Source organism: Drosophila simulans, chromosome 2L (genome assembly GCF_016746395.2).
Source record: "Drosophila simulans strain w501 chromosome 2L, Prin_Dsim_3.1, whole genome shotgun sequence".
Taxonomy (NCBI): Eukaryota; Metazoa; Arthropoda; class Insecta; order Diptera; family Drosophilidae; genus Drosophila; species Drosophila simulans.
In genome coordinates this window covers 5,080,476-5,093,189 of record NC_052520.2, presented here as the reverse complement: position 1 = coordinate 5,093,189, position 12,714 = coordinate 5,080,476, and the positions used below count along the sequence as shown (strand labels likewise).

Below are 12,714 nucleotides of genomic sequence, written 5' to 3'. Positions count from 1 at the left end.
AAGATTAATAAGTTAGACATGGGTTTTTCAAATTGAAGTACACATAGGTGATATATAAAAGCATATTAGTTACCACTAGCTCCCTCAGCTTCAGGGCATGCGTGATGGGTAATGAGAGGATTATTTATAGGTGATCGAAATGGAATGTTTATAGATAATTATCATTAGCTTACCTGGAAGACCACCTTCTCCTTTTCGAATTCCTCCATGGTATTAACTTCGTTCACAATATTCTTAAGGCTCTGATCCACGCCATTCATCCAATCGACCATGTCGTTGAACTTCAGATGATAGCCCTGCCATTGGGCCGGGATTTGCTGGAGAGTCTGACGCATATCGCCCAGTTTGTTGGACAACAGTTGCCACTGCGACTTGGCATTGTCGTAGGCCTGATCCAGACTAATGTCGCCGGGCTGTTGTTGCCTGTGGGCCTGGGCCAAACGTTGCATGTTTTGAAGGCATCGCTCCAGACGAGGAACGACATCCTGTTGCAGAAGGAACTGTTGGTTACGCTGGAGTATGGAGTCCACATCCTCATTGCGATTGAGGGCCTGCTGCTCCAGCTGCAACTCCTTCTCTACATCCTTCAGAGATTGATAGAATGCGTTCTCATCTAGTCTAAATTCCAGTTTCAGTAGATGCAAAGGAGCCTGGGACAGAACATTCTTCCAGCGGGACTGCAACTGCTCCACACTTTGCACCACAGCAGGTTGCTCCTGGGCGGGCAATGTGGTCAGAAGTTGTTGAGCCGACTGCACCAGATCATTCATCCAGCGATCGTTGACCTGCTCGAAGAAATACTTCTGTGTCTCGATTGTGGTCTTCGATTCGATGTGCTTCTCCACCAACATGGATTCAGCTTGGGTTAGCCATTCGCTAACCACACGTTCGTTGTCCTTGAAGTTACTCCATCCACCGGCTGCCGAATCCAAGCGCTGTTCCCATTGCTGGGCATTCTGAATCACATAGTTGAAACGCTCGTTCAGCTGCTGCATTTGCTGGGAAGCAGGAGCAGTATCGATCTTATCATCGGAGGATACAGCCTTCAAGAGATTCTGGAACACCTTGTTCTTGCTCTCCAGCATGGATCGGTAGTAGACAGTGCGCGAGAAGTAGGTCTTGTGTTTGTGCAGTTGCTCATTGATGGCATCACGGCCTCCGGAGAGATTATGGGTTCCCAGAAGCTGCTCAGCCTCACTCAGCCACTGGTGGATCTCCTTTTGTCCAGCCTCCAGGGATTCCTGTTGGATTTGAAGCTGGTGGAAAAGATGCAGCTTGGCAGGCAACTGGGCACGTATGCGCACCAGAGATTCCTTCTCTTGCTTGAGTAGCTTCATCATCTTGTCCACCTCATCGCGAGAAAGGTCTTGGATCAGAGATTGGAAGTTCCTGCTGATGGTTTTGAACAGCTCCTCGTTGTCATCGATTTCGCTGGCCAATTGCTGCAACTGCTGGCCGTACTGCTTGACTTGTTCACTGTTGCCCAGAACTTGTCGCTGGTCCAGAACGCTTTCGGCTCCTCGCAGCCATCTGGACAGCTGTTCTATGCCCGACTTGTACTCCTGTCGGGATCGGATAATGTCACCAGCATGCATGTACTGCTTGGTGTTGGCGAACAGCCGCTCGAATCGCTCAGAGAGAGCTCCATGGCGCTGACGCAGTTGCTGGGCAATGGGCTCCTCGCAGGAGGCAATCAGATAGTTAGCCGAGCTAGCGAGGGCATCAAACTTGTCCTTCCAAACGGGTATATCCTGAAAGAAGTCCAAACGCTCATCCTCGCTTTGGTTGACCTTTTGCTCAGCCAGCTGCAGCCACTCCTCGCAGGTGGGGGCCAATTGGTTCCAGCTGCGCCAGCAGTTGACCACTTCCTCCAGGGAGTTCTGACAGCACTTCAGTTCCATGGAGACGCGCTTCCAGCGCTCCTCGGTTTCATACATGAATCGATCGATGTCGTTGATCTCCTTGCGCGGCACATTGCCATCGCGCTTGTACTCCTCCACCACCTGTTGCATATCGACGAAGGCCTTTTGGAACTCCTGGAAGATCTTGTTGCGCGACACAAAGTTCTTGTACTGCTCCAGCTGTTGGGCCACCTTCTCCTCGTGACCATACTTTCCAGTCCATCCGCGCATCTTGTTCTCGACCAGATTGAGGAAGGCAATCAAACAGCACTTGTGCTCCAGGAACTTCAAACGAATCCTTCGCTCCGCTGCCTTCGGTCCGACCTCTTGAAGTCTACGCTCCATGTTGCGCAACTGCTCCAGGGGAATCTGCTGGGCCACTGGTGACCGCTTGGCATTGTCAAACATGGCCAAAATGCGCGGCAGGTCGGCAAAGAAGAGCTTGTGCTCCTCCAGCTTCCTGCTGATCACTGCGGCCGTTTCCTCATTCATTGCATTGGGTATATCGTTGTCCATTAATAATTTCTCAGCTTCGGCTAACCATTTGCCAACGGTGCCGAAGTCGCCGGGCAGCTCCGAATCCAGCAGCCAGAGCCAGTACATCATCTGGTACTGGAGGCGCTGCCACAGCTCGTTGATCTCCTCCCAGGATTGGCGGGAGACCTGCAGGAATCCGCTCTGGCTCTCAATGAGCTGTTTCAAGCGATTGTAGGCCGCCAAATGTGCATCGACCTCAGAACGTGCCAGTAAATATTCACCAAAATCGCGTGGGAACGAGCTCATCATGACCATGGGCTCGTACTCGGTGGTCTTCTCCACCAGGAAGCGGCGCAGTTCGTCCGCCTCCTGCTGCACATGCGACTGGTCGCGGGAAGCACCCTGCAACAAATTTGATTGGATAAGTAAAAACGTCCACAGCTCCAGTCGTATTCAAAAGCGAAACTCACCTTTGGTTCGGGATACTTGTGCAAAAATTGCGCCACATATGTCATGATACTCTTCTCGTCCGGCTTGGGTACGTCCACATCCTCAGCGTCCAGGAGCTTGGCAATGCCCAATTTGCTTTCGGCCACATCGAAAGCGGTCTCCAAACGCTGACGGTTGCTGGTCTTCTTCAGCTCAGCCAAGTTGACCAGGTTCGCCTTGATGGCATCGATGAGGGCCAGGAAAGCGACGCCATCTCTCCAGCTGGCGCCGAAATCCTTCACCTCCACACCACTGTCCCTATTTAATGGGTATTGATTATGAATATGAACAACTTAGTATAGGTTTCGTCCACTCACTTCGGCAAGGCATTAGTCACCCAGTTGAGCAGGGTCTTCCTGGCACCCTGCTTCCACTTCTCAGCCTTCAGATCGCCGTGCTTCTGGTTGCCAACACTGTCGAGGGAACTAACCGAACCGCCAATACCATGACCCAAATACTCTAGGTTGCGGCTGTTCTCCTCGATCTATGAATATATAATTGAGTTAGTACATTTACGATACTTCCAGCATACGAGGCAATGTAATGGTTAAACTTAAAATATGGAAGTGCCTTAAAAGGTTTTGGCTACTAACTAAAGACGATATTCTACCCAAAAATAAATGAGGTACACACGACAAAACAACAATTACAAGTCGAACTTGGACCCACCTGTGGCGCATAATTTATAACTACTACTAAGTTTTTCCGCCTCTTTTTACGAAGCTTGTTTACGTGTTAGGATTATGATATCAATAAAAAAGTATATAGAAAAGAAGGTTCATAGGGTTAATTACGTTTAAAGTTTCAAAATTTGCTGGGCATTTGGACTTGGAGTGTACATCTCTACTGGTGGTAGCCTCGTGAGAAGGTGTACAACTAGCAACCAATTGTTGGTGGTGCTCTCAATTCGTGAACTGGTGCACTCGGTGTATATAATATATGTATATGGTATATAAGGCATGCTTACCTGGAAGTACAAGATGATCGTCCATATCAAGCCCAACACAACTGGTGGTCTCCCATCCACCAGATCTGCGGGATTGATATTGACCAACTTGATCCGTTTGCTGGCCAGAAATTGCAGGGCCGTGTTGGCATTGCTAAGGAAATGTGGACGCCGTAGAACGCGACCCTTCTCCACGGGCAAACGTTCGCCGGACAGAACTTCCAGCAATGCGATTAGTTTCGTACCATCGCGTAAGTCATTGATTAAGTCATCGATGCGAAGCGGTGGAACACGCTGTAAAATAATAATATTAACAATATAGTTTACAGCTAACTGAATATATGTTATCGATATGCGATGATCGATAATCATCGCAAAGGGTGGCGTCGTGAGCGCAAGTAGATATAAGAAAATAGGAAAAGCATAGAGAAAGTCGAAGAGAACAAAAAAGAAAACAAGAAAGATCTTAAAGCCGAAAGTTGTCGTGTCATCTCTTTATTAAATATCCTACATAAATATGCTACTATTTAAACTTTCACCCTTAAGTCATAAAAAAGGTGTTCTAAACGGTTAATCTTCGACTAGAGACGCAGCCAGGGAAATCCATCCAAAGTAACGGGGTTAACTTCTATTTAAAGTGTTTCTGCTTGATAAGTTTAATTTAGTTTAAATTACAACTCTTAATCAAGTAGAGTTAAGTAGCCCACAATGGATCTTGAGTGCTTTTAGTGTAATTTTCGGAGCACTTTATGATGCTATTAAGTGCACTATGGCCACGTTATGCACTCATAGCCAGCGATAAATATACACAAACTTAATGGGGTGCATTGAATAGATTTAATTCGGACAATTTCGACTGCTCTTTACAGATTTGCATAAGTTGATTTTCGGTTAATCAATCAAATGCAGCTCACGCAATCGTTCGAGGCGCATTAAATCAATTAAAATAGTTTAAATTGCGATGCGATAATTTGCCGTGATACTTTCAGTGTGGGCCAAGACAAATTGGCAAATGGCACGAGCAGGCATTTAACTTCAATCCACCGCAAAAGATTACATTTTTTTAAGGTAATGCCATTAAGGCCGCAACAACGGAAGTGGCACCAAAAACAAACAACCACCAACTAACTAAGCAAACAACAAAGCGGCGAAAATTCATTGTAATTGAGTGTAGCATTTAATTGAGCTTTCTTGTGGGTAAATAGTTTCTGCAAAACTTTATCCAACTGCTGCCAGCAGCAACATGCAAAAGACAATGACAATCGTAAAAAACTTTGGACGGCAAAAACTTTTCATTTTTGTGTGAATTCTGCTTCAGAACAGACATAGCGAAATCAATTTCAATGCTTCCGTTTCCGGTTCCACCAGATACGCCCATCTTTTTTACCCTTAGTTCCGGAATTTATGGTGTCATAGTGCTTCATATAAAAAACTTTTACCCCATTCCGCTGTTTATTTCGGGCAGACATATGTCATTGAAGCCGTTGCCTGGTTGTCTCTTAGGAACATAATACTCCACGGACATGACATCGGTGAAAAATGGGTCTTACCAGCTAATCGCCTAATGGATACCTTTCCTTGATGAAACCGCCAAGTATAATAATTGCGTTGGGCTAATTTGATAAGCTTAACAAAGTTCTAGGTAAGAACGGAGCTTAAAATAAGCATGTCACTTATCTAGTCGTCTTCTTGAATAGCATTTTCCAATTAAAACAAGAGAGAATGCTATAGTCGAGTTTCCCGACTATCAGATACCCTTTACTCCGTAGATACTGACCAGATCGACTCGGCTATTGATCCTGATCAATAATGTATATACTTTACATAGTCGTAAACGCTTTCTTCTGCCTGTTACACACTTTCTAACGTATCTAGTATACCCGCTTACTCTACGTGCAAAGGGTATAAATATTTATGCTACCTACTTCTCAGTCATAACCATAATTCCACACCATGGGTGAGGATTGTAAATCTTCTGTAATCTTTCCACTCGTCAACTGTCCACGCTATTAGACGAGCACCTGACAAATGTTTGCAGCATTCGTGACCCACTTTCCCCTTCACCAAATCCTTTCTAATTTAATCGCCTCTAATAGCTGAATCCTTTCACTTTGGTTTCATGGCGGTCTGGACGCGTGGATATGGATTCCCCATGCGGGTGCTCCAACTGGAGGGCACGACTCGTGCCAGGGCGTTGCCATCAATTATGTCATAGAGCAATGAAAGCGAACTGGGCAACTGGGTATGTGGACCGCCACTCAAAAGTTGAACATCCAACGAGCTTTTTGTCACTCGGACCCACCGCGAGCGTATAAATTAATTCATAAATTTTAATCAAATTCTATGGAAAGCGAACGTTGGGAGCGGGTTTTTGGGTCGTCAGCGCAGTCAAATAAAAACCTCGTTCACCTTGAACTGAGCCTGAGCCAAACAAACATTTTTTGAATTTCGGCTGCCCCATCAAACGATTTTACATGCGAGTGTGTATCTGTCGGATACGTGGATACAGTATGGGGAAAATGGAAGACGCTTGCTAATTGACGGGTCTAACGAATCTTCAATAGGTAAACGCAAATTAAATAAATCACTTTTTATTTGCAACGGCAATAGCATTATTTATTGCCTCAGTAAAACGTGTCAAGCCAATCGCGTTGTGCAATTGCAAAGGCAGCTACAGCAATTTGCCCTGTCATTATGCACATTAAATGACTCATTTGCATATTGCATAACTCCTTGATGTAGATGTTGCATCTGCGACTCCTTGGACAACTGAAATGTGACTTCAATCTGGAAAGCCCAGCCCACGCACTCTGCATTTCGATTCGAAGACGGATACCCCTGCATTTCAGCTGCTCCTTTTATGTGGAATACATACTTATATATAGCTGACTGGCAGCCTTATCGAGCTGCACACTCTGGCAGTCGAGAAACTGGTTTTCGAATTGAATTTGGATTGTATTGAAAGATTTGCCGGCCGGCAACAGTTTTTCCTACATGCACTTATATACTATAAAGCAGTGGAAAAAATTGTAATGGCTGTCTACAATTAATAATAATGGCTCATAAAATTAATTTTGTTAAGAAAATGTCATTGAAAAACCTGGTAACCATATTTATTTCAGAAGAAAATATATGTACTAAGTTTAAAGTCGAATTTTTAGGCTTTAAAGTATGAAATATATTTGATTTATAAAAAAATAACAATTGAAACCTTTGTTCATTATCTTTTTCTTTTATAAAAAGGAAGTAAGACTGCAAAGTTCCTGAATACAGTTTTCTTTTTATAGATTATATTTATTTTTGAGAATTTTTCCATATTTTCCACCATTATAACCACAGTAATGTGGGCGACAAAAAATCGCCGGCTCATGTCTGCAGATTGCCGTTGGTATTAAAAGATAACGCATTTGAGACACCAAACGAAACATGGCTCACTCAATCTGCGACTTTGGCCGGAGATTGCCTGAAAAGTCTGAGGAGACTGAAAAGACTGAAAAGTGCATTAAATCACCTCCGATCTGGAGGCATGAAAGTAAGTCAGTAGGCGTCGCGTGGGTTTCTGGCCGGGTTAATGGCAATGCTATTGAAGCCACCAACAGCCGATCCCCGCCAGAAACGGAACTGTCTGGCATTAATGCAAGTCGCTGGTTGTTGGCTTTCGGGCAACTTTGGTTGGATTTCTTCCAACCATTTTTCATTCAATATTTTCTTAACAATTTTCTTTCTTTTTCTTTTTTTTGCATTGTTCAAAGTCTGAAGTGCTGAAGTATGGAGAGCACCTAGACAAATGTGTTGAGGAATTTCTAGCTTTGGTGCGTGTGCTCATAAGATATTCTTGGAAGCTAACCAGCGAGAAAGAGTGACTCCAATATGTTCAGACATGACAAATGTTTATCCAGAACCTGTAGGTACATATTTACTCATAAATATGCTAATGATAAAACCAGAAGGCTTCAAAGATTTTTGCGAGGATTTATGGTGGCCATAAAAGATCAAACACCAGGTTGTGCTCCGAAAAAATAACACAAAATTCACCAAAAATAATAATAATAAACTTACAAAAGTCAGTCGAATTATTGAGCTTTCAAAATCTTTTCACTAATTTACTTGACAATGACAAGCCCCAAAAACAAGCAACCTTCAAATTTCACGCATTTAGTATCTGTTATATCACAGATCTCTGAACAAATACTTTTCGCTTATTATTCCATCATAATTGCTGTATAAATAAATAAGCTTATCACGCTTAAATTCCGATTTTGTATTCAAAGTGATGGACATGTCACGCCCCCTAACCCATTTTTGTTTTTAGTTATTTTTTTTTTTGCACCCTCGAAAAAACCTCTCACGATTGGTTTATCAAATGCAAATCTATATGCAAATTCCAATGCCACTGCATTGTAGACAAAATTTATTTGCAGAATAGCAAATCGATTGAGACTTTTCAGGGGGATAGACAAAGACAAGATAGACTCACCTTCAATAGGTATGAATTAATCCAATTAGTGAATGTCTTCTTCTGCACACGTTCTTGTTCCTCTGAAAATGTTAGAAAAAAACGAAGAAAAGGTAAATGTCAGTAAATGGGTAATACAATTCGTTCATTTGCAATTAATTGTTAAACAAGTGGCGGCAGAAAAGAGGAAAAAGCTACTTAAAAGGCGAAAAAAAGAGACATGACGATACTACCAAAGATACCGAAAGCAACCGATAAGATACATTTCTTTGTATGCTACATACACCAGCTTTTCGTTTTGCCTGATGTTGACTTTAACTTAATTATCAGTTAAGTCGGTGTATAAAACTAAGTTAACACAATGACATCATGTTTGAGTTCGCGATATTATCGCAAAAGGTTTATATCCTCAATAAACATAACAAACTTAAAATGAAGTGGAAAGCTTTGATTTGCCCACAGTTTCTTAACAATTACTTTAAATATAAACCTGCATTCCTTAAATTTAGCTTGATGATTCAACGCAATGTTTTAGTCGTAAACAATTAACCAAGAAATATTTAAAATTTCGTTGACCCTTTAACTTGCGTCAAACAGGTAGACCGCAAATTGTAAACACGAGTTCTCAGATTTGCTAAAGCAAATATTTAGTTTTTTTTTTTTTGCGTTGCTTAATTACCTCAATTTCATTCTTTAGCCGACAAATTGAAATAATAAACAAGGCGTTAAAACATCAATTTGTAAACAATTATCAAAATATACACAAGAGAGTGAGAAAAAGAAACGCATTAAGCGTAGTCATTATGGAAAAGTGCAGTCGAAATGGAAATGAATATGCAAAATGAAAAATGAATATGGAAATGGTGGCCAGCAGCTGTCTGGTGAAAATCTTAGCCACGGCAGGCCAAATCCAGCCCATTGGGAATTCAGCTCCAAGAATACTTGGCCCAGTGCGTGGTCTATACAGTGCCTGGCATTTGGCCAAACGCATGCCAACAATATGAAACGAAAATAGATTTCCCGTAATAAATAAGAAATACTCAATTTTTCGAAAATGGAAAATTTCTACAGTTAGACAAGAGGAATGCTTGGAATAAGAATTATTACATAAAATAAATCGAGGCAGCCCATGAAAGCGTCAAACGCTTAGCCAATTAACAAAACAATTTTACAAAGTAAAGCACGAACACAAATTGTAATAATTAATTTTAAATGATCCCCACAACTTGGGATCTCTTAAGTTTTCCATTGCTCGAATTGAATTTTCATTCATTTATCGCCAGCTGAGTGACGCAATTCATGAAATGTTGACAAAAGAATATTTAAATAGAAATTAGTTCAAGGTTGCGCAATTTGCAAACCAACTGAAAGTCGTGTACGTATAATATATATATGCATTAATCTTTCTAAAATGAAAGAAATAATTTAGCCAACATTCGGCAACGCAAAAACGACAAATTTATGCAATTAGATGAACTTGAGGCAAGGTAAAAGCATCAAATCCTAACCTAATGGCCATTTTTATGTTCCTTTCAGACACGTTAAAATGCTCAAATGGCTTGTAAAGATTCGATGTAGCAGGTCCAATAATAAATTACCACAAATGTGGCATTTTAAATTTGGTATTTGTTTGCTTGGAAACATTACAATATATTTTTCTGGCATCAAGTTACCTCAAGTTATTTAATTTACTTATATAAACCAGTTTTGCTCGTTCATATATTCCTAATTTAAATCCATGTGTTCTTAATTTGGGAATAACTCGTTTAAACTAATTTAATTGACATTCTAGCAGTGCTAAAAAAAATTTCTTAGAATTAAAATTACCAATTAAGTGCACTTTTATTTGTTTTCCTTATCGATTGTTGTCTTTCCAAACAATTAAGTTGTTTTGGCCAAAAACATCGGACTCCTCTTCGAAAAACTCGTTTAAAATTAACCTGATATTTTTGGTAACAAATCGTGAATGCGTTGCGAATATATTAACATAACTACCGCATTTGGCTAACTGAATTAATTTCCCCTAGAAAACAAGTTGGCTAAGTTGTATTTCGGTATTGGCCAGTCCAAAAATAAATGTATATGCGCGACACATGTTTGATTAGTTAACATTTTTAGTAAGCCATAAATCATGTGAATTTTTGGTAATTGTATTTTTTTAGCAACACAATTTGCTGATAGCAAAAAAATGCCAATTACTGCGGAGATAAGAAATAATGCACTTGAAGTTGTGGAATCTGATAAGAACTTAAAGTATAACAATATGGTGCTCATGATGCAGGTCAAGCTAATCAAACTTAGTGTTTAACTTTCTGAACCAGGCCGATTACGCAATCGAATAAAAATGATTAAGATACTTCATTATTTTCCTTCTTACTTTTGCTACTACAAAAAATCCTGACTTTAAAACCTTTCCAACACTACGTATAAGTAATATTGGTAAACAAACAAGCGTATAGTTTCCAATTAAGGCAACAGCTAATTATAATTACACAATTTTAAGTGCTTTGCTCGTTCAAGCATTATTCAAAAATACAATTTATCGACTTTCGGAATGTCTAGCAAAATAAAAGCAATATCAAAAAGTAAAAGCATATGTAAATGTTTAATTTACACACCGCGTTATGCGTTAAACAATTAACAAGGGGCAAAATCGGGCCAGGGAGTAACGTTCAAGTTGAATGACTTTTCAGGTTTGTTGAAATCAATTTCCATTTCAATAATGATGTTTGAAATGATTACAAGATACCCGAGGGAAATGCCCATTATAGATTCTTCAGAAATTTCAGAAGCGGTAAATCGTTTTCTTCACTCAATTCTTCTGTTTCGGCTGTCGGTTCTTCTGTTCTGTTTCGCTTCATCTTTTATGAATGGTTCAGTCAGTCAGTGAGTTAATGATGGTGATTATAATGATAAGTCGGTAGATTGTTATTTATGTTTATTTCGCCATTCTTGCTGTTTAATGAGCGCGTCTAAAACGTACGGGAAAATGGTAAAAAGTGTATATAGAAATTCTTAGAAAATGCCATAATGGAAACCTATGGTTTCCGTTAATAATGATTACCAATTACCAAAAAAAAAATCTTTACAGAAAGAGTACTGAAAGTCAGTTGGCTTTATATTCAGCTACAGCGTCGCCCATTTGTCTGAGTTGGCCTAGTTACAGAACATAAATAGAAACAAGAAACAAGAAGTGTTCGGTTAAACTAGTCTATTTGCTTTCACGCATAGCTAATTGTTTGGCCTGCCCTCCCAAAAAAAAAGGGGAAAACACACCAAATACGATATATGTTCCTGTACATTTGCATAAACAAAAGGCAATCGAATCGTTGGAAGGGGAATTGGTTCTAGAATGCAGGCCGATTTGGAGCACATGTTGGGTTTTTCAACGGAAGTGCGTCGAATTAAATGTTTGGAGCTTTGCGGCAGGGAATTTCCACGATACAAACACTAATGTTTATTTGCCTAATTATTTGGGGTATGACCAACTGGGTTACATAATCACTGGAATATTTAGCATTTCTTAACCCTTAGCATCTACAAATTTCTCATTTACACACTTTATCTATCGGAAATGCCATTCATATCGCAAATGCCCACGCAAAAACCCCTTAAAATTATCTAAACCTAAACTGACACCAACTTAGTTGATTACACTCCAAAGTTCGTGCCACTCGATAAGATATTTTGATATTCTACCAAAACGAACTGCCCATAATGTTGACCTTCCCAATTGGCAATCAACCATGTGATGAACACCACAGCATAGGCTGCATGGTTATTATAGCAACTGTTTAAATTTCGTTTAAATTTAAACTCACATTTCAACGCAGTACAGTGAAACCCAGCGAGGTGTGTCGAATTGCACTTGTGGTTGTCACCTGCGGCGACAAGTGAGCAGCAAAAATGCCACATAAATTGCCCGCAGTCAACATGTTGAAGAGTCTTATAGATGCTATTACTTAACTTTACGCTCCATTGCCTTCGACAGGTTTACAATGCCACCACCCCCAACCATTTGCTGGTATTTCACAGATACTCGAAAATATTAGATGCAAATACGATACGCGCGATTCATATTGAAGTAGAGTCAAGTGGGGTGGCATTGCGTCATAACAAACTATATGTACTCTGTTTATTTATTTTTGTCATTTATAACGCACATTAAACCAGCAGATAACCAATGGCCCGCACATAAGACTCAATGATTGAGCAGCTAAAGCATTAGAAAAAATAAATAAGCCAACAAGAAACCTCTTCAAAAACCAAAAGATATTTTTTGTTCGCATCTCCAGAAGAGATCTTCAAAAAGATCTGCCCACGAGCAGAACTGAAAACCGAGGAGGTGGAAGCCACGAAATTGGGAATTTTTAATTTCTTCAAACACATGAGCAACATCTGGAGGGGAATAGAATGGACACCCCCACATCCAAGCCATATATACT

General features: G+C 40.6%; 1 protein-coding gene across 21 annotated transcripts in view; it reads right to left on the bottom strand.

Moving 5' to 3' along the window:
* LOC6731051 (nesprin-1) overlaps positions 1 to 12,714 on the bottom strand; it is a 101,955-nt gene that overhangs the window by 76,972 nt on the left and 12,269 nt on the right. For 12 of the 21 annotated variants that reach the window (XM_039297143.2, XM_039297193.2, XM_039297117.2 and 9 more), the window contains 7 exons: positions 8,291 to 8,352; positions 3,835 to 4,107; positions 3,537 to 3,590; positions 3,185 to 3,351; positions 2,849 to 3,125; positions 174 to 2,780; positions 74 to 88 (listed from right to left, as the gene is read on the bottom strand). In XM_039297143.2, the coding sequence (XP_039153077.1) occupies positions 74 to 88; positions 174 to 2,780; positions 2,849 to 3,125; positions 3,185 to 3,351; positions 3,537 to 3,590; positions 3,835 to 4,107; positions 8,291 to 8,352 (3,455 nt within the window). The remainder of the gene's footprint in view (positions 1 to 73; positions 89 to 173; positions 2,781 to 2,848; positions 3,126 to 3,184; positions 3,352 to 3,536; positions 3,591 to 3,834; positions 4,108 to 8,290; positions 8,353 to 12,714) is intronic. The other 9 variants (XM_044923944.1, XM_044923945.1, XM_044923946.1 and 6 more) reach the window with 3 other exon arrangements.